The 20,637-nt window shown below is 42.9% G+C and overlaps 1 protein-coding gene across 5 annotated transcripts in view; it reads left to right on the top strand.

Annotated features, from left to right (window-relative positions):
• CTBP1 (C-terminal binding protein 1) overlaps nt 1-20,637 on the top strand; it is a 236,430-nt gene that overhangs the window by 82,582 nt on the left and 133,211 nt on the right. Inside the window, exon 1 of one of the 5 annotated variants that reach the window (XM_058023771.1) lies at nt 3,529-3,600. The exons of 2 other annotated variants lie outside the window; for them this stretch is intronic. In XM_058023771.1, the coding sequence (XP_057879754.1) occupies nt 3,594-3,600 (7 nt within the window). In that variant the 5' untranslated portion in view covers nt 3,529-3,593. Of the gene's footprint in view, nt 1-3,528; nt 3,601-12,518; nt 12,706-20,637 lie in introns of those variants that run through there. 2 more of the 5 variants (XM_058023770.1, XM_058023772.1) reach the window with 2 other exon arrangements.

Here is a 20,637-nt window from a genome sequence, read left to right as displayed (position 1 = left end):
CTCACAGATGTTCAGCAGAAATTTCATCTGGGTGATGACATAAAGATGCCCTGGTATGTGTGATTCTAATACTTAGTATTGCACATTTTAGAGCAGATTAGGTACACATATCTGCATGTGTGCACTCCTAATATCAGGGATAAATTTGGGTAACTATAGCTCATAATTTGTCTCGTTGCAGCTATTTTTGGAAGTTAAATAATTGCTGATAAAGGGAGCGGTAATTTATGGCAAGAGAAAATGCTCTGGCTTCATCTTCTGTGGAGGGAGGTGGGTGTAATCCTGAGGCTGGTCCTGTTTGCTGCTTCTCTAAAATAGGCACTGCTGCTGTCTGTAGGCACGTTTTGGGGCCTGAAAGGATTCACAGCAATGTGGGTATTTTCTTAGTAAATGAAATGATCACCATGCAGAACCCTCCTGAAATATTTAGATAAATGGTTGTCTGTGAGTGGGGATATGTAGGTATGTATTCTAAATATACTTAATTTTGAAAGAAAGTAACATAATAAATTCCTGGTTGCTAATAATATGCCAGAGAATAGATTATTTTTTTTAAAAACTGATCTAGATTGCCACAGCTAGGGAAGGCAGCAGCTTATTTAAGTAGTAAGCTGGTTTTGAGGAACTGTTGATTAACTTAACGATGTTCAACAAATGATTCGATTGAAATGTGGATATTGCCTTTGAGAAGATGAATGTCATGAGAAGGAGCTGATGGGATTGTAACTTCGAATATGTTCCTGTTTATGTGTTTAATGCATTATTAAATGTCATTTGTTTGAGAAAGAATTAAGTTAATAACGGATCTAGTATAAACAAATACTGTTTTTGTATCACTTAGGCTCTATTTGAGCTTTGTTTCATGACAGCAGTTCAGAATTAAGATTCCATTATTTATTAGCTAGAAAGAAGGATGGGAAACAGCACATCTCATGTGTTTAGCTTGGAAATCTGTGGCAGTTGAGGAAGATGAACATTATGGATGTAAAATACTCATGGAAGTCTCCAGGAAATGCTGGATATTTTGCAATAAAATAAATATTTGGAAGATCTGACAAGACATCAATCATATGAAGACACCCTGAAAGCACCATTTTATCTGGCATTGTAGATATTAAAACTAATTTAGGACAGCCTTCCAATGTAGTTGGTATGGTGTAGTTAGCCTGGAGAAACCAAGTATGAAGGGGTTTCAGGAACTAATAATTGTGAACTTTAATGAACATGATCTCAGTATTTTAAATTCTTCATTTAGGAGATGATTCAGAGCTGTGTAGGAATAACCCAACACAAACAGTGGACACTGAGGATGTGCCTGAGAATGTTCTTCCCAGTAGAGAAGCCTTTGCCATAAGGGATGCTCCATCTTCCTCCCTGGGAGAGGAGAAACTTCTCCAACTTTACAACTCCCAGCTTTACAGAAGGCTGGGGAACCTCTGCTCACTGCATTCCTCAGTAGGGGAAAATATCCATGCAGGAAAACTTCATCATGTGTAAAACAAAGGACCTCCAAATTCAGCAGGATTCACTGTGTTCCTGTGTTCAGGCAAGTTCTTTAAACTAGAATTATTCAGCAGGCACGAAATTATGACCAGCAGGGTCAGCCTGTCAGGTCAGACACTTGCTTTGTGTATTTAAGTACATTTGCTGTCATCCTAAATGTGCTAAAAATCTTTGTGCTCTCCAGTAGTGACTGCTGAAGTCTGACTAGTTGAGGAATTTTAATCTGGTGTAAATACTCCCCCTATGCAGGTAATCTGGTTTTATTACTTCTAACACCAAAATCAGCATTGCATTTGAAGGAATAAATTACAAAACAAGGAGAAGTCTAGAAAGTAATTACTGTGAATATGGTAGTGAATTCTTGAGCTGCCACTTCACTATGGGGTTTGGTTGGTTTTGTTTTGTTTTGTTTTTTTTGGTTACTTTGGGTTGTGCTTTATAAAACATGTTTATAGGCCATGTCAGCGATGTTCTTCCTCAGTTGCTGTTGCAAAGACTATTTTCCTAGTTTATCACAAAATGCCAGATTTGCTCAGCATGTAATTTAATCTTATGCTTGGAAGCATCCACATTACTTGGTTATCATGAAGTTATTCTTTAATAAAAATGTATGCTTTGTGATCTATATTTTATTAATTTGGTGAGTCAGTTTATCGATTGTTGCAGATGCCATGAATGTATAATTTGTCACAGTTATTGGTTGCCTGTCAGCAGTTCACAGCCACACAGTGTTCCTGGCTCTTGGGGCACCTTAGGAAAAAACCTCTCTTGATCTGCAAGAGAAAATTTCTCCTGTAAATTATCATCAGACTTGGGTTGGTATTGGGTTTATCACTTCACAGAGTGTGTTACCCTGTGTCAGCCAAACTCTGTGAATAAATTCACAACGTGGCCTGCTCAGGCAAGGGCTTTGAGCAAACACAATTTAGTGATTTTAAATGCTGGGGCTGAGGAAGAAGGAGTACAGCATCAGAAATGGGAGGTGCAGGCTTTGGGCTTTGTCACTGTTTTAGTTTGCTCGGAACTGAGGAATTATTGGGGTCACCAAACTGCAAAAACAGAAGAAAATTCTGAGTCATTTTTATCTCCCTGTTCTGCAGCAGATAATTTTCTGCTGTAACATAAAGCAGTCATGAGTTTTGTTGATTGAAAAGTTTATTTTCAAGAACGAATGTTAACAAATTTGATTTTTTTAAAAGGGCTGTTTATTCCCTATATTTTAGCAAAGCAGGTATTTATACCCACAATTGTTTGACTTGAATAAGAAAACTTTGCTAAGAATTTCGCAGTGGTGATACAGATGAAGCAGCTTTGCATGCTGGAGTGGAGCTGTGTGGTGGAAACATCTGCTGGTTTCGTTTTGTTATTTTTAAAGGCTGGTTCTGCATCCTGGGAGCTTGTTGAAGTCATGCACAGAGCTTGTGTGCCATGCCAAAACCAGCTCCGATTTTGGTTTGACCGGTTCTAGTGGCTTCTATCCCCTCATCTTTTTGGGTTCTCTAAAATATCAATGTCTGCTGCTTCCCCACCATCGGTGGTGATTTGGGCAAGAGCATCCTTCCACACAGAGCAGAACAACTTCCCTGGGGGCTCCCCAAGTTTTTGGTGTCTATAATTAATGTACAGTGGGGGGAGTACATAAAAAATCCGGGAAAAGGCCCTGCCTAAAATAAGAAGGGCAGAGGGAAGTTAAAAGAGGGGAGCGAGAGAGAGGAGAGAAATAAGAAAGAAAAACAAGGGAAAAAAAAGGGTGGGGAAAACCAAGGCGGGGTGGGGAAGGAAAAGCCAGAGGAAAAAGGGAGGAAAGAATGAATCGCGGGTGGGGAAGGAAAAGCCAGAGGGAAAAGGGAGGAAAAGAATGAATCGCGGGGGGCGGGCGAGGAGCGCCCAGAGCCGCTCCCCGCCCCCGCCGCTCCCGGCCGCCGCCGCCTAATGAGCTGCGCTCTGATTGGCCGGGCGCCGGCGGCGGGCGGCCGCCATTGGCTGCGGCCGCGGCGCTCTCCGCCCCCATTGGTCCGCCCGCCTGCCCCGTATTTCCAGCGGCGGCGGCGGCGGTGGCGGATTCCGGTGCGGAGCCGGCGGCGGGCGGGATGCAAGGTGGGCGTGAGGGCGATGCGCGGCTGAGGGCGGCGCGGGTGGGTGGGAGCGTGGACGGATCCCTGTTCGCTCGGTGCCCGGCGCGCTGCCCCATCGCTGCGCGCCGTCCTGAGCCACCATGGTTGATTCTTTCTTTCATTCTTTAATTTTTTTTTTATTTTTTCCAATAATTATTTTTGCACCGCACCCCCGGCGGCCGCTGGGCGGGGGCCGCGCCAGCGCAGCGCCGGGGGCAGCGCCGGGGGCAGCGCCGGCCGCGTCCCGCCCGCTGCTCGGGGGCCGCGGCTCTTTGTGCCTGCCGGGGGCAGCGGCGGAGTTTCCCCGGGAGGGGATGGGATGGGATGGGATGGATCCCGGCCGGGCCGCGCTCGCTCTCCCCGGTCCGGAGCGGTGCGCGGCCCTGCCGCCCGTCCCGGCGCTGCGCTGCCGCCAACTTGGCGGGCGCGGAGTTGGCGCTGCGGTGCCCCCGGCTGGGAAATGGAGCTGTGGTGTGCGGAATTGCGGAAAGTCAGTGGGAATCGGCTGCGGGGGTTGGCACATCCCAGAGGGAGCGCCGGCATTCTTCCCATAAGTTGTTTGTGCCGATTTGCCAAATATTCAATACCTCCCCTTCGGTTAATTGGAAATCGATGTGGTTAGGTGCGGTTATCTGAACACACTTTGGTTTGAGTTTAAAATAACAAATATGAAGTTAAATACTCTCTATTTTTATCTTGCCTTGTAAATCTCTTATACGTTTCATGGACGAATTTAGCTCTGTTATTTTGCAACATATCTCCTTTCTTTTCATGATCTCTTTTACAACCAACTGTATTTATTGTATTTCTTCTGTATATTTAACATCTTATAAAAGGCACATCCACGTTTTTAAGTTCTGAGTTTCCTGGTGGTTTTCGTGGCAAAAGTTATTTCTGACGGAGATATGTTTTCAGAGAGAGAAATCTGCTGACAGATTTTGCAACTTTTTTCTCTGTGGCATTTTTCTCTGCATAAGGCTGCAGTTAGGACTGGGTTCTGTCATTTCTGTGCCATCTAGTAGTTAGCTGGGAATTTAAATACTCTCTGAGCATCCCCAGCTGGAGATGGTACTGGAAGCTGTAGTATATTTGTACAACCATTTCTGTGATGTGTGAGAAGTGGAGAATTTGGATAGAAATAATTGATTATGGCCATTCAGCAATCAGTGCTCGAATGGCTCTTTCAACTGAAATTGCTGCTGAATCTTTAAGGTGCCTTATATAGAATTTGGGTTAAAATCAATGGTTCTGACCGTGTAGTCAGTGAGATTTACACCTGCACGTGTGATTAACCCCTTGCTGTGCATTGCAGAGGCAGAAGGATGCTTGTGGGGCCAGCTCCGTTGCTAGGCATAAAAACTTAATTTTTTTGTTGCTAGCCTGAAGCTGTGAGAATCAATACAGGTTTTTACATGGAGTGATGGAAGAATTTCAGCCTGGCCCTACCCAGGAGCAGCCCCAGCCCCTCTGGGGTGAGGGAAGTGGCCGGAGGAGCTGCACTGCCCCAGACTGGAGTGTCCCCAGCTCCTGCCCGAGCACCCATGGGTGCACAAACATCCTGGCTGCCAGCAGGCACCGGGACAGGGGCATCCTGTTGGGAAAAAGGATAATGAACGGGAGCAGCACCTGTTGCACCGCTGGTGATTTGTCATCTCCCAGGGAAAATCTGTGCACCTGCAGTTCTCTGATCACCTACCCAAATCGTCTGAAATGAGCAACACCCAGGGAGTTTAACATGAATTTATCAGTGTGTTATAATGAGGTGACTGTGATTACTTGAGTAGGTGACAAGGTCAGAGAGTATATATATAAATTGTAATTATTATGATTAAATAAATGCTGTTTATACAAGTGATCTGTACTTTTAAAATGAAGCCAGCAACAGTTCAGCTATTGCTGTTTGAAAGTAGAACTACCCATGTGTACATTTTATGGCACTTTGATTTTGTTACATAACGGCATGCATAATTTTCATGCATTATATAAACTTCTTTCAGAGCATCCTGAGAAAACAGACAAAATAAGGTCTAGGTCTGTTTGATACCTAGTGAGGCTTTTTTAGCCTGAGTAGCAAATTGTGGTTTCTAATGCAGTGTAAACAAAGTGCAGCCAGGCTGGCAGGCGTTGCCTGCTGGTGGTGGGAACAGGAATATGGGAGATGGTGAGAGCGCTGCAGAGCTGAGTTACCTGCACGCCTCCTGCCTGTGTGCTCACCTGGGCAGGTGAGGGGAGCAGCTGAAGGCTTTCCTCTCCCTCTGCCACAGTGCTGGGTTGCTCTTTGGTACCAGGTAGAGATCTTGTGACCCCATGGGGCCGCAGAAAACCTTCTTGTTTCTTACTCTAGGTGTTGCTAAGGGTAGACTTAATATCCAAAGTAGATACATGTTACTAAAAACCATATTTTCCAAGTATGAATAGATAATAAACTCTTAATAAATTAAAAAAAAGTCAGATTAGAGAAAGTGAAATCCTGTTAGTTGTTTTTTGGGGGTTATATTTTTTCCTAATTTTATGAATTTGCCAAGCATAGATTACTGGATGTTTGGCACCAATAATATGGATAAACCATTCATTCATTGCAAAAGAGTCTCTGAATTTCTTGTTTTACCTACTTGTGGGTCTGAAACAATCAAAGTTTTAGCAGGTGCTGCCTGGTTGTTTTGTAGCTGGTTTTTGTTTGCTTTTTTCCTTTTACTGTGACCCTGATGAATGGAGAGGGAACATTCCCTTGGTGAAATGTGAGGGATTATTGAGTCTTCATGGTGGCAGTTTCTGTCTTATAGTGATGTGACTTATGGTAGCACTTTTCCCTGACAGCAGCAATGTTTATTTCAGAAGTGTAATTTTCATATTTAAACACATGCAGCGCTAGATTGGAAAACTTTTAACGACAATTGCATGGCATGTTTGTTTGTAAATGGTTATGTTGAATGACGGGAGAAAAATTAATTTGTACTTTTTAAAGATCTGTGATTTTTTTATCTGTTATTTAACAGAGCTGTAATGTTATCACTGAGTGCTGCCAGTTGGGTATAAAGTGCAACGTGTAACATTTCCTGGTAGTGGAGTTGCTCTAAGTGGAGAAATAATTTAAGCAGTACAAGGAATTTTATAGCCCTCTTGTCACAATTAACTGTTTTGATGAAATATGAATTTCCACAACATCTGCCTTCAGAGCCCTCGCTTCCCACAGCAGCAGCAGCAGCAGCAGCAGCATCCTGCCTGGAGCCTGTGCAGAGCACTCCCTGTGTGTGTGTGTGTGTGTGGGGCCTGTCGGTGGAATTTGGGCTCTGGCACACGCTGTTGGAATTGATCTGGAGGGAACAGCGCTCTCTGCCCCGAACCTGCAGATGAGGACTTGCGCTGGGATGGAGAATCCAGCTGGACCAAGCAATGGGTTGTCTCCTCGAGACCCTTCTGCTCTACATCCCTGTAGTGGTCACCACCTTACCAGAGGGGAAGAGCTGGCATTTGTGGTCACTCCTATCAAATCTGGCTCTTCATAGACCGCTGTGTCTCTTACTGTTTTATTTTCCTGCACCGTGGGATGGAGGGTCGTTGGTCATTAATGCCTGCCTGCTACAATTTTTGTGTGCATCCTAGGAAAAGCAGGTTCACAGGAGGGTAGAGTAGCTTCAGGAACACTGATGCTCCTGCTTGGTAAGGACTGGCTTAGTAGGAGACATCAGGATGTGCTTTTGGAAAGATGCAGTTCCGGCCATTGACCAACTTAGGGCGCAATGAAAAATGGGCACAGTGATGAGAGACTGTGGAAAAATGTTGCAAATAATTCTGTAGCACTTCTCCCCCTTTTCATACACGGCCTATATTGACTAGTAACCATTCCAGGCTGCTGCTACCCCTCAGGAAAGAAACTGTGCAAAGGTGAGGTGTCAGCCTGGCACAGCAGGATGGGCAGTATTCAGTTCACAGAAATGGCTCTGAAACATTGACCCTAAGTGCTGTTGGCACAACATCCTGCACATTTCGAGGCACCTTATTAAGAAATGACTCCTCAAACTAGAGGTTGTACAACCTGGGGAGTCTGGTGTGTTCTCTTGGGCTGTGTAAGAGATCTCAGTGCTATTTTTGCTGTCGTTCAGGGCAGAATAATCGAGGTCGCTCATCAAGCAAGCTGTGGTGTTGGGAAGGCAGCAGCGGAACGTGCCATGTGCTACCTTTGCATCCATGTTTTAGGAGATGGAGTAAAAATAGTTCCAAGTGTCATATCTTGGTGAAACCATCCAGCAAAACCTCCTGATTCTTGCACAGATATTTAGTTCAGCCTTCTGCTGCTGCCGCTACCTGAGTATTTGCTTCTAATTGATCTCTTAATCAATAATTACAAATTATTACAATTGCTCAGTCAGAGTGAAAAATTATGTGTAACAGGTTGCGGTTATAGTGGAGATCAATCATGTTACCTTAGAGCTAGTTTAATGTGGTGAAGGAAAGAGCCAGGACTAGTTAATTGTCTCTTCTTTGAGTTATCCTTCTATAAAATGGGGATCATCATCATTATAAAAGGTGCTTTAGGACTCACTAAATATCTTTGAAGCACTTAGGAATCATAGTTAAAAAAATAATTGCCTAGTGAATTTACTTAATAAAATGTAAAAATAAAAGATGTAGAATATATTAGGCTTCATAATAATTTAAATAGATGTATGTAGTTTATTTACCTTCTCAGTGAGAACTAACAACCATTGAAAGCAAATAGGTCTTTAGGAAAACTATAGTGGCAAAATGAGATTATTTAAATTAAGGTTTCCAGTTCACTAGCTTAAATTACTTTTACAGTTATGATTTAGGCTCTGATTTAAATCATACTTTGTACTGTTAGTATTTAAAATTTATCATCAACATTGAAGCTGTGAACACAAAAGACGTTTTTGGCAAGATTTGCGGAATGCAATGTCAATACATTTCTCTGGAATACTAAAAATTTAGAAAACACAAACTTTCCCTTGACACTTATGACTTTTGATATATGGAGGAAAAAGAAAAACCTTAAAAAGACAAGCTGCAAAGGGTTGTTTTTAGTGAACACACCAATGGGTGCCTGCTCCAATGGCCTGGAGGGGCCAGGGGCTGAGTGGAGGTACTGCAGGCTCTGGCTCTGTGGTCATTGGTCTTTGTGGAAAGGAAGGAATATTTACAAAGACTTTCTTGAATAAATAACATCAATCCCTTCATCAGATACGAAAGGACTGGTAATGCTTGCTGTTGTTTTTGTTGATTAAGAGAAGTACCAAGGAAAATAGTTTTGCATTACCAGCAGAAATACTGCCGAGTGGAAAGGACTGCCTAGAGCTCTTTATTCATTTATTGTTCTGCTGAGCAATTAGAGGAACAAAATCTCTTTACATCCTTCTTACACTTGACAGATTGGCATTTGTGTTTCTCTCTGTTTAAGAGCCCCAAACAGCCAACAAGCTGAGATTTTCTTCAGTCAGGGAGGAAGTTGAGAGCAGAAGTTTCCAGAATTTGTGACTCTTGTGTTAGCACGGCTGGGAGCAGCCAGGGGAAGGTGTGGGCTGCAGGTGAAGGCTGCAGGAAGCATTGCAGGAAGCATTGCAGGGCTTTTGCAGGAAGCATTGCAATCCTCACCTGTGGCTCCCAGCAGTTCCCAGGGGCAGCCAGGGCGAGGGTGCCCAGGGCTGGGGCAGCCACAGGTGATGCTCAGGGGATGCCCTGGGAACAGTGTGCTCTCACCTCCCTTGCTTCATCTCTTGTGGACGCTCAGAGGGGCGGACTGCTCACTCTTTTCACCCATGTGTGCTCCAGCTTTTTCAGAATTAAATGCCTTTGAAATCAGGAGCAGAAATGAGTCCGTACTCTGGGCATGGACTCGCTAGCCCTACACTTGCCTTTAGGAAATGTTGTAAACAGGGATGGGATTTGCATTTGTTATGAAATGGTGATTTCAGCTTTAAATAATGATACTTTAAATTGTGATTTGCATTTGCATCTTTGAGGAGTAAATACCAGATTGCATTTGTAGATTTGTACCTTCCTTTTTTCATTCTTCCTCAGAATATCCTAGGGTAGAATAACCTCTGAGTTGTTACTGTGGTTTATTGGCACCTCAATAATTTTGAAATTCAAGCTCAATAATCATATTTCCTACCCTCTCAAAAAAATAAAAAGGAAAGAAATCCATTATTTGCTGATTTGTTCAAAATGCTGTTTGGCTCGTTTTGTGTGTACCCACTTAAGTGACCAGAATGTCAATGGAGGCTTTGTTTAAATGTTTTTCTTTATTTTTTTTCCTTCCAATCCCACCCACACATACACCTGTTCATCTAAGTCTTTTGGGCCAGATATCAGTTTATTTGGTTGGGCTTTATGGATTTTTTCCCTCCTGCTCCATTCAGTTAACTGCTTGCTGTCAGTTCTGGCACATCCCCTTGTTTTCTGTGAGTTGCCCATGGAAAAAAGGCTGGTTTCCAAAGGCAAAGAGGTAATCTGGCTGGGAGTTGGATTAACTGTTGCAGTAGCTCATGATAAACATCTGTTGCAATACTCCCAGATGAGAACATCGCTTTACTGCTCACTTTACTTGGAGTTTTACTTTTTCCCCCTCCAATTACTAAATTCTTTTGAAAGGACATAGATCCATAGAGTCCATCTCGGAGCCTGTGTTTATTTAATGATAGAGCCAAGGAAATGGGGTTGTGGGGTTACTGTTCAGTGCTGGAGCCCCTGAATATCTCAGACTGGAGCACAGCAGTGTGTGCATTCCTTAATGAAATGCACTGCAGAGCAGGCCCTGGGGTGCTGCTGTGTGTGTCTGTGCTCTCCCTGGCCTGGAGCCCTCTGCCTGTTTCCTTTGCTCTGAATTTGGCAAGATAAGGCTGCTGGGGAGTGGAGTTTGACTTGGATCTGAAACCAGAGGCTGGCTATGTGGTTGGGAGGGTTTGGCCAACTGGGCTTGGGACTTTGCCATTGAGGAAACCTTCTGCTGTTTGTTTGGAATGTTTTTAAAAGTTTGTTTCTTTGTTTTATACATTTTTTTAAAAAGATTTTAATTCTAGAGTGAATGGATGAAATGATGACAGTTTGTGCTGCAGCTGGTTTTTGAAGTTAGGGCTGCCAGCAGCCACTCACTGCTGTAGCTGAGGATCAGCAAACACAGCAAGCTGTGGTAGGTTTTCCCAAAACATCAACAGCCTTCTGCCCCACCCCACCCAGACCACAAAACCAAACCATTCTTGGTGTCTCTGGGAAAATAACGCTGGAAAACAGTATGGAGTACCTCAAATGGTGAGTGCTTTCCAACAAATCGTTTTTCTTTCTTATGTTAATAAGGGTGATGCTCTTAACTCAATCATGTTCAAAGTAGTTTCACTCATATTTCTCAGAAGCTGAAAAGTATTTGGTGCTGAATTTCATATCTAAGTGTTTCCTATCACAATCAAAGAAATCATCTGGGTACTTTACATATGTGTTAATCTTCACCAGAATTAACTCTCTTTGCATAACAGTAACAAACATGGACAAGGAAAGGGGATTTCCAAATACCAAAGTTACTTGTGGCAAAATACAAGAGTCTGTAACTTTATTTCTTGCTGATTTTCTTAGGTCTGGCAGACCCCATGTTGTTTTAGCAATAAATCTGTAAGAACAGCTGTTCTGATTCAGAGCAAGCACTTACAGTTCAATATCCTGTCTCTGATGGTGATCAGCAGGTATCTAGGGAAGCATACAAGAGCAGTGATAAAGTGGTGGAATCTAAGGTGAGGTTTCTTAGTTTACCAGTTTTATGGTGGCATCAGGATTTTCAGAATCTGCTTTCTAATCATAATGCTGAAATGACAGGTGTGAGACACTTAACAGCCTCAGCTTTCTCTTAAAGACTCTGGTGGTGATAGGATGATAAAAAAGGAAAGAACCCTGAAAAGCAATGGATAGTATGTAAAAGAGAGAGAAATAATGGGATAGGCTGGGAAAAGGCCAAAAAGGGACTATAATTACAGAATAGTGTAAAGAAATGACAAAAATGGGTGGCTTGTTGCCCTCCTGCACTGGCGCTTACAAAGACCTTGTCCTGGGGGGCTCAGCCATCACCTGCATCACATCATTGGGGCATGGGGGAGAGAGGCAAAACCAGGACACAGAGAAATAGTTGGCCTGAGCCTGGTTCAAGGCAAGAAAGACAGCAGAGGGCAGACAAATTCGGTGTGGGAGAAGAAACACGTGGGAAAGGGGAGCGTGATGATGGGAGTGTCCAAGAAACCTGTAGAAACTGAATTATTCTCTGTCTCCAAATATCTGTCCATTCAAATTGATGAATAAGAAATGTTGTCTGTGTGGAAAATTTGTTTTGCAGGTTTGTACTGACACCCTTGGAGCATTGCTGTATTTTTCCCAGGCTTCAAGACACCCAGGTTTTATTTTTAGTGCTATGAACCTGTTCCAGCTTGCTGCAGTCATTACTACTAAGACCATCTAAATAGCAACTCCAAAAAGCTATTAAAGCAATGTAAATAGTAATAAATTGTTTTGGCTTTGTGTGGGTTAAAAGGTACACTTAGGAGGGACTTGGTTTTGGGTCAGGTTTTTTAATGCTCTAGAGCAAAAGCGTGACAAGCCTTACTTACATCACTGCTGAGCAGAGGTGATGCTGCTGTACTTTAAATAAAAGACACGAGGGCGTTGTGACTGGGATATTCACTGCAACAGTCACTTAAAAGAAGATTCTTAAGGGAAGCTTTTACAAAGGTGTGTGGAAAACTGTTATTGACTATCTAAAGCAAATTCAAGAATAATATCCAGGAGGTGTTGCAGTGGGCGAGGAGGTGTTAAAGCAAAGTGCTCACCAAAGTAAGTCATGCTGCAAGCTAGGATCAAACCTGACAAATCCAGGGTTTATTGTATGTAGCAGGATGAAGAGAAGAGGATGCATTTGAGTACAAAAGGGCAAAACCCATCCTGAATTTAAGCACAGTTTACATAATCCTGTGAGCAAGGAGGGGAGTTGGTACAACCAGCAAAAGGGGCTGCTGGTGGTACCTTCCAGAAGGGACAGCTTCATCTGTGGGTGCAGACCAGGCAGAGGAGATTGGTTCATCAGCTCACAGACAAGGTGGGTACAAGATTAAATAAAACCCCATACTGGTCTTTAATGAGTTGATATTTTCATAATTAAATGAATAATTAAATTAATTAATAATTAAATAAATTAACAATAGTGGTAGTATTGTGTGTATATGATATTAGAACAGAGTTTCCCATAATTAAAGGGAAATAGTGCAGGAGCAGCTTCACCAGTATGGGAATGGGAGGGACTAAGAGTCTGTGATTCAGGATTCAGCTTCATTTACCTTTTAAGAGGATTGTAGGAAATGGATCTGTTCTCAGTTCCCAAGAACTGAAAAAGCTTTTCCCAGCCTGGCATTCTCAGATCCAAGGAGTCTGGGGCAGGTTTTCTCCAGTATGTGCTGTGGAAGATGCTTTGATTTGCACCCTGTTACTGTTGTAGCTGTGGACAGGAGAACCACAGGAGTGAATTGTGCTTTCTCTTTTTGCCAGAGAATTTCACCTTTCCCACTGATTATCCATGCTCCTGAAGAACCTGAGTATTCATTTGCTTTCTGTTAGCAAATAATTTTAAATGCAACTTCCACAGTTACTACTCTCAGTAGGAAAATAGGAGCTCTAACAAGGCATATATAAAATAAAATTTTCCAAAATCTAATAATCTGGGTTATGCTTGTTGCCCTTACTATGCAGCTTTTTATTAAAAGGTTTATAAAGGTAAGATGTCAACACTGACTTTTCCCTCCCATTGCAGCAATGTTTCTTGTGTGTTTGAGATGCTGTATAACCACCTTAGAATAAACAAACATTCTCCAGCATCAGCCTGGATGCATTTTTACAGCACACTCAGGAATTTTTTATGGATGGTTTTGTATTTTCTCTTCTGTTACATACCTCCAGGTGTGCCTACCAAATCCTTTCTAAGCATCCCAATGATTTCATTGGCATGCACAAAGAGACGTCTCCATTATATACTGAACATAAAAAAGAATTTACTATTGAATTTCAGCCTTCACTTAAAAATGTTTGGTTGTCCTATATCCGTACAGGATTGACTTAACTTTCAAAAGGAGATTCCTCAGAATCAGGGAGGAATCTGATGGCGCATTTGCACATCAGTTTACAGTGACTTTTTTTACACTCAGATTTTATTTAACTTGTGTAATTCTGTTGTGGTTTCTTTACTAAACAGAAGTAACCTTACAGTTCTGTTTCACAAATGCCTCATTATGCTGAGCTGTTAATAGTTCTGTTAGTATTGTTAAAGTATTAACAGAAGAATAATAATTGCTCTGCTGTAATTGTATTGAGGCTAAAAAAGCATTCTCATAGAATATTAATGAGAGCCTGTTTCGAGGTATGAATTACTGTTCTTAGGACAGAAAATAAACAAAAAGAAAGTACTATCCTGGAAGAACATAATAATAAAAATCAATTTGGCTTCTCTTTAGTCTTGAACTCCCTTGCTCCTCCTCTCCTGACCCCGTTTGTGTTTCCTGTGGGTCCCAGGGATTGCTCTGCGCCACATCTGCTCCGGCACCTCGGCATCGCAGGGGGCTGGCAGACTTTTAACCATCAATTTTCTTTTTTTTCTGTTTATCTCAGCCTTAAATTACTTTAACCTTATTTAGTCTTAAAAACTGTGACTGTGGAGCTAATATTTTATGCAGCATGGAGAGGAACTGGAAGTGCTTTTCATTGCTATGCAAAATGCAGCTGGGGAATAGCGCAGAATTAACGACAGGGACTTGTGCTCTTGAGAGTGTGAGCAGTAGTTTATTTTCATTTCTGTCATTAAATATCTTATTACCATCTATTTGTTTTTTCTTTCCTCTCCCCTGCAGTGCAAAAAAGAAAAAAAAAAAAAAAAGGGGTGATTACTAGAAGGTAGGAATTGTACAAATGCTGGAAAATACCTTATATCAGCGACCTTCAGCTGACCTCTGCCACTGCTGGTGTGAGCCCAGCCTGTATTTCTCTTCACAGCTAAGTTAGGACCTCTGCCATCTTTTTCCTTTTATCAAATCTTACTCAATTGTATATCAGGTTTCTGATTTAAAAGCAAAATCCAAATATAGGAACAATTAAAAGAATGATCTCTTGTAAATCCTAAGAGGGTGTATCAAGACATAATAGAACACGAGTGTTTCCTGGGACTTGCTTGACCATTAAAAATTTGCAGTTTATGTTGCATAACACAATTTTCTGACTGGTTTTGGTAGCAGTTATTTGTAAATCGGCAACTGAGCTGCCGTTGCAACACTTGGCTTTTCCCAGACCCATTGACCTGAATGAAAAAGACAGTGCAAACTTTAGCTTATTGTTTGTTTTCTGAGATTTGAAAGGGGCTTCAATTTATATTCTAAAGCATGTAATTTCTTTTTTCAGTCTCATGTACCAGCTCCTTGTCATCCTTCATTCTCCCTCGTCTGACATCAGTTTCTCTCTTGTCCATTTAAAACTGAAACTTGAAAAACTGCAGTTTTATACTTTATATTATTCTTCTACCCCGGAGCTGTTTTTAGTGTCTTTATTGCAAGTAGACAGATGGTGATATTTGGTTTCCTGTCAGTTTTAATGAATATAGATAGGAGTGATAAGAACATTTGCTTCGTTTAGCAAACTTCCTTTTCTGGCTTTTAATTAATGAAGTGCTGGCTGGTGTGCCGCTGCCTTTGTATGTGCTACAGTAAAACCTTCTATACAGCCCAACTCATAGTGTCGGGTAATGAAGAAAAAGAGGATGAAAATAACTTTTTTCTCCCAAGATCCTTTAAAGTTTGTTTACCCAGGCTTGGAACACTGCAGACATCAGCCATGGAACTGCTCGGACGAGCTGCTGTAGCAGCATCCTTTGTTGCTGCAGATTTTGGTAATATTCTGTTTTTATACCAAGAACCCAAAGGAAGTGGTCTGTGTTTGGTGTTCACTTAACCTTGGGTGAGGTTCAACTCAGTCTGCGAGCAATTTGTTTCTCATGCAATTTCTTAAATAGAATATGGTCCAGAGCAGAAATTTGGTAAAATTAAAAAAAAAAAACCAAAACAAACAACCTTTGCTTTGCAGCCTTTTCTTCCCCCTGCAGTTTGTCCTGCCTTGGAGAGAACCAAAACATTAATATGTAACATTGACTTTTCTTTTTTTTTTTTTTTCAAATAGTTTGATTTCTGTGTTAGCTTAGCACAGGCATTATTTTAGATTCTTGTAAACTATTTGAGTCCATTATTTTTAAGATCTTTCTCCAATGTTTAACACTAAGAGGTTTTCCTTTCTTTTTGTGTATATTGGAGTTTTAATACTGAGGGAGGATCACTCCTTGTAGGTGAGGTCGTTTAAATAATTTCTGCTTTGCCATAACAGTTTGAGTTCTTTAATGTGAAAGTAACCCTTTCTGTGTGTGTGTAACATTGCAGTGGGTAAAGTCTGAATCCTGGCTGTGGGTTTAAAATCTCTGCTTCAGCTTTGTAGCTCTAACAGTTCAAGATCTCACTAGATGGAGAGGAGTGGAGTGAAGGACCAGAAGGGGATCTTTGGGAACATTATTTTCTGAAGCATATGATTATTGCTAATTCTGATTTTAAACCTGTTGTGTCTTAATATTCCTGTTTCCGGAGTTAAAAAATGGACTAGATTTTGTACTTTTTTGGGGACTTTTGTTTTGCTGTAGCCTTATAAGGGTAGGATTTGGTTCCCTAGTGGAAATCTGTTCGGAGGAAAAAAATCTTGGTTTATTTTAGCAGAGCTGTTTTAAAATACTCCAACAAGCCTGGCAGGAGGCAGAAATAGTTGTTATTTTATATTATTTCTTAGGCCTTTCTGAAAACGTCACAAAGTGCAAACCCTGTTCCTATGGAAAGCTCTTCTCCCAGTTAAAGATACCTCCACTGTAAATGAGTTAAAACCAAACAAGTTGTTTTCTCTGATGCATTTGGTGGAGGCAAATAATCAGGTGTGTGTGTAATACATGTATTGCATGGGTGGTATCAGCTCTGCAAGCAAACAGTGACTGAGGTTTGAGTGCATCCTTGCTGCCTTCCCAGAGGTCACACGTAAGGGAACAAACCCATGGAAGGACATCTCAAGAGCAGCTTATATTAAATAAACCCTGCATTCCCTGTTGGTGGGTTTGCAGTTCTGGTGGCTGTGTTGGTTTGAGGTGGGTGATGAGGAGGGATGTGTGAGCCAGTTCAGGGGAACAGGGATCTCTGTGGGAGCTGCAGCTCGGTGTGTTCTGCTTCAGGAGCTGAGCACAGACACATCCAGTCCAGGGTGTTGTCTCTGTGGCAGCTGCAGCTCAGTGTGTTCTGATTCAGGACCTGGGCACAGACACATCCAGTCCAGGGCACAGGGATCTCTGTGGGAGCTGCAGCTCAGACCTGAGCACAGACACATCCAGTTCAGGGCACAGGGATCTCTGTGGGAGCTGCAGCTCGGTGTGTTCTGACTCAGGACTGGAGCACAGACACATCCAGTCCAGGGTGTTGTCTCTCTGGGCAGCTGCAGCTCAGTGTGTTCTGATTCAGGACCTGGGCACAGACACATCCAGTCCAGGGGACAGGGATCTCTGTGGGCAGCTGCAGCTCGGTGTGTTCTGACTCAGGACTGGAGCACAGACACATCCAGTTCAGGGCACAGGGATCTCTGTGGGAGCTGCAGCTCGGTGTGTTCTGATTTAGGAGCTGAGCACAGACACATCCAGTTCCAGATGTTGTCTCTGTGGGAGCTGCAGCTCGGTGTGTTCTGACTCAGGACTGGAGCACAGACACATCCAGTCCAGGGTGTTGTCTCTCTGGGCAGCTGCAGCTCAGTGTGTTCTGATTCAGGACCTGAGCACAGACACATCCAGTCCAGGGTGTTGTCTCTCTGGGCAGCTGCAGCTCGGTGTGTTCTGATTCAGGACCTGGGCACAGACACATCCAGTTCAGGGATCTCTGTGGGAGCTGCAGCTCGGTGTGTTCTGACTCAGGACCTGAGCACAGACACATCCAGTCCAGGGTGTTGTCTCTCTGGGCAGCTGCAGCTCGGTGTGTTCTGATTCAGGACCTGGGCACAGACACATCCAGTCCAGGGTGTTGTCTCTCTGGGCAGCTGCAGCTCGGTGCCTCCTGCTTCAGGAGCTGAGCACAGCTCACCTTCTGTGGGAGCAGCCCAGGCATGCTCACGTGCTCTGGTTCTACCATGAGAATCCTTTCTTCTGAACCAGAAATCAGCCCTGCTCCAGACAGCAGTGCCCAGTGCCAGGGCCAGTTTTAAGCTATTTAAGCTATTTTCTGTGCAGAAATAAATGTAAGCAGAAAATGCATGGTGGTGCCTCCTAATGTGCAGGCAAGAACATTTGAACATTGTTAGCTGCAATATTAAGGTTGTGCTTTCATCTCTTTCTGGTTCCTTGCCATCCTTCAGGAAACAGAACTGTGTGTCTTCTCTCTTACAATAAAAGAATGCTTTCTGATGCCTCTGAGCTGGTGTTCCTTGTTGTATTTGACATAGGTATTTGTGAATTTTATATGAAATCCAGACTTGAATTAATGGGAAAAATACATTTAATTCAGACTGAATAAAACCTTCTCCCTCTGGAAAGAGCCCATAGCCTGTATGTGTGGGGTTTATTTTTTCTTTAGCATTTGCTTCTTATTCTCCAAATAATTGTAGTTGCATGTTCTCCTTTTCAATATTTGCCAAAATCTCCAGCAGTTCTTATTCTCTCATATCTCGTTCAGTCATGAGCCAGAAGGAAGGAAAGTCATCTGGAAAAGAAAACCCACAGGGCTTCATTCCCTTCCCACGCCCCATCATTTTCTCTCCACATATTTGAAGATGTGAAGCAGTTTAGATCAGCATTCTCCATCGTTCCTTTTTCCTAACGCAATTCCTCTTCTTGCAGAGAGAAACAAAAGGAAGATACAGAAGAGAAGTTGAAGAAGAAAGGACAGACAGAGGAAAAAATAGTGGAGAAAATCAGAACAGAGTTGGCTTTTCTAAAAGGAGGTGTCCAGGAAGCAAAATGAGCAGCTTCCCTCTTTTTTTTCCCCTGTTTTTAGCCCATCCCAGATACTGCAATTCTGAGATAAGTGGGTCAGGCAAAAGGACATAATTAATAGTGATTTCACAGTTGCTGTGGGTACAGGAGAGCATAGTGGGAAGAATGGATTCAAGGAGATGTTGGCAGGCTGTCAGTGGAAAGCTCCCAGCTGAGCCCCAGGTTGCCATGCCCATCTTGTGCCATAAGACTGTGGGCTGTGCCAGCCAGGTGGGAGCTGGAGCAGAGTGGGAATGGAGCAGATGGATGCTCCTCTGGGTGCTCTGGTGGATGGAGTGCAGCACATCTTACGTACCCTGAATTTAGTGTGGGACAGGATGCATGTGGGAGAGCAGCTGGGGAAAGGATGGCTCAAACCTTTGTGAAGCATTGTGGGGACACAAAGAGCTCAGTGCCCTGACCAGGGGGCATAACGGAACGTAGTGTTTTTCTGTCAGATATTCTGAGTTTATTACTAAGGAACATTTCTTGTTTCCCACATCACCTCCAGTTTCTGTTACCTTGCAGTGCTTTGTTTCCTCTGGTTGGTGGTCATGCAGCATCAGCAGGGCTTGTGTGGGATGTGCTGCACATGGTCCAAGGACAGCATTCTGTGCATTTCTGCTGAGAGATTACCTTGGGTTTAGCCTCTGGAGATAAGGAGAGAGCACATGGAGCAAGTTACAGTTTGAGGGTGCTGCTGCAGAGAAACTGCTTCAGACAGATGTAGTGGCATTGCTGCCATGGGAGATGGAAGGACAAACCACTTGTGTTGTTCATATCTGCTTTCTGCAAAGTGTAATTTTATTTGCTTTTCTTTTCCTGATGGAGCCAAGTTGCTGTGCCCTGCTCAGGGGATGGTGCCATGATTTTGGATGCTCTTAAAGCCCTGATGGGTCTTTGTGAATTCTGGTGACCCATCTGCTCTTGGACAGGAGGAACCCCTTGGATTAACATTCCCAACAGTCTCTGTGCTTGGATTACACATGCCCAACATCACCTGCTTGTGCTGTCACCCGAGCCTGCAAGAAAAGCTTTTCTCTTGGGGAGGAAATGCCTGAACAGGAGCTTTTTACATCCCTATGACACATTCAACTCAGCCACTTTGGAAAGGTAGCTGGGAGCAGCATGTCCTGGCTGCTCATGAAGATTCTCCTCATCCAGCTGTGGCCTGTCAGGGCCAGCTGTTGGGACATCACTGACCTGCATCCCTTGCTGGGGATGACTTGTTTGTGAGGTTGGACACTGCTTGCAGAAGAAGGGCAATGCCTGGGCCGGGCTGTCCCTGATGGAGAGGGGAGTGCAACACCTTGGCAAGATGATCTTATTTCCTTGTCTCCAGAAAAACAGTAAATTCATGCTTTCAGGTCTGTAAAAGTGCTTGTGGGTACCAACAGTGCAGAATAGTTGACTGTGTACATCTCGTGGTTTCAGCTCTTGAATGCAGAGGATGAAGCAAAAGCATCTTAGGGGTTGGATTTTTATTTTAGATCCAGTCTATGTTTCAGATTTTAGGACATATTTTGGGGTCTGAACTTTATGGTATTGAACCTTTGTCCTTTTCGTGAAAATAAAAAGACTCTTCTCTCTGTGGTTATGTCTGTGTTATTTTGGTTAAATCACTTGAGATCTTTATTCACATGATTTGAAATGTTTTGGGATTATTGCTAAAAAAAATCAACCCAACTTTCTGAATGATTTTGAAGGAAAAAAAAGAATTTTTCTGAAAGCAGTGGCTCAGTCATCAGTAGGTCTGTTCTGAGAATGAGTTTGTACAGCCCACACAGGGGCACATTTGATCGCTGGATAGACATCAGTAACTGGTATTTTTCTTCACAAAAACCCCTTTTGCTTAATACTAAAGATGTATGTAGTCCATTTTTTCAAAAAGAGCATCTGAAAAGCTGCTTTAGAAATGTTGGTTATTATCAAACACAAACTTTGGAACATTTTAATTTT

The sequence above is a fragment of the Melospiza georgiana genome, chromosome 5, assembly GCF_028018845.1.
Source record: "Melospiza georgiana isolate bMelGeo1 chromosome 5, bMelGeo1.pri, whole genome shotgun sequence".
NCBI classification, from domain to species: domain Eukaryota; kingdom Metazoa; phylum Chordata; class Aves; order Passeriformes; family Passerellidae; genus Melospiza; species Melospiza georgiana.
This window is presented reverse-complemented; position numbering and strand designations above follow the sequence as displayed.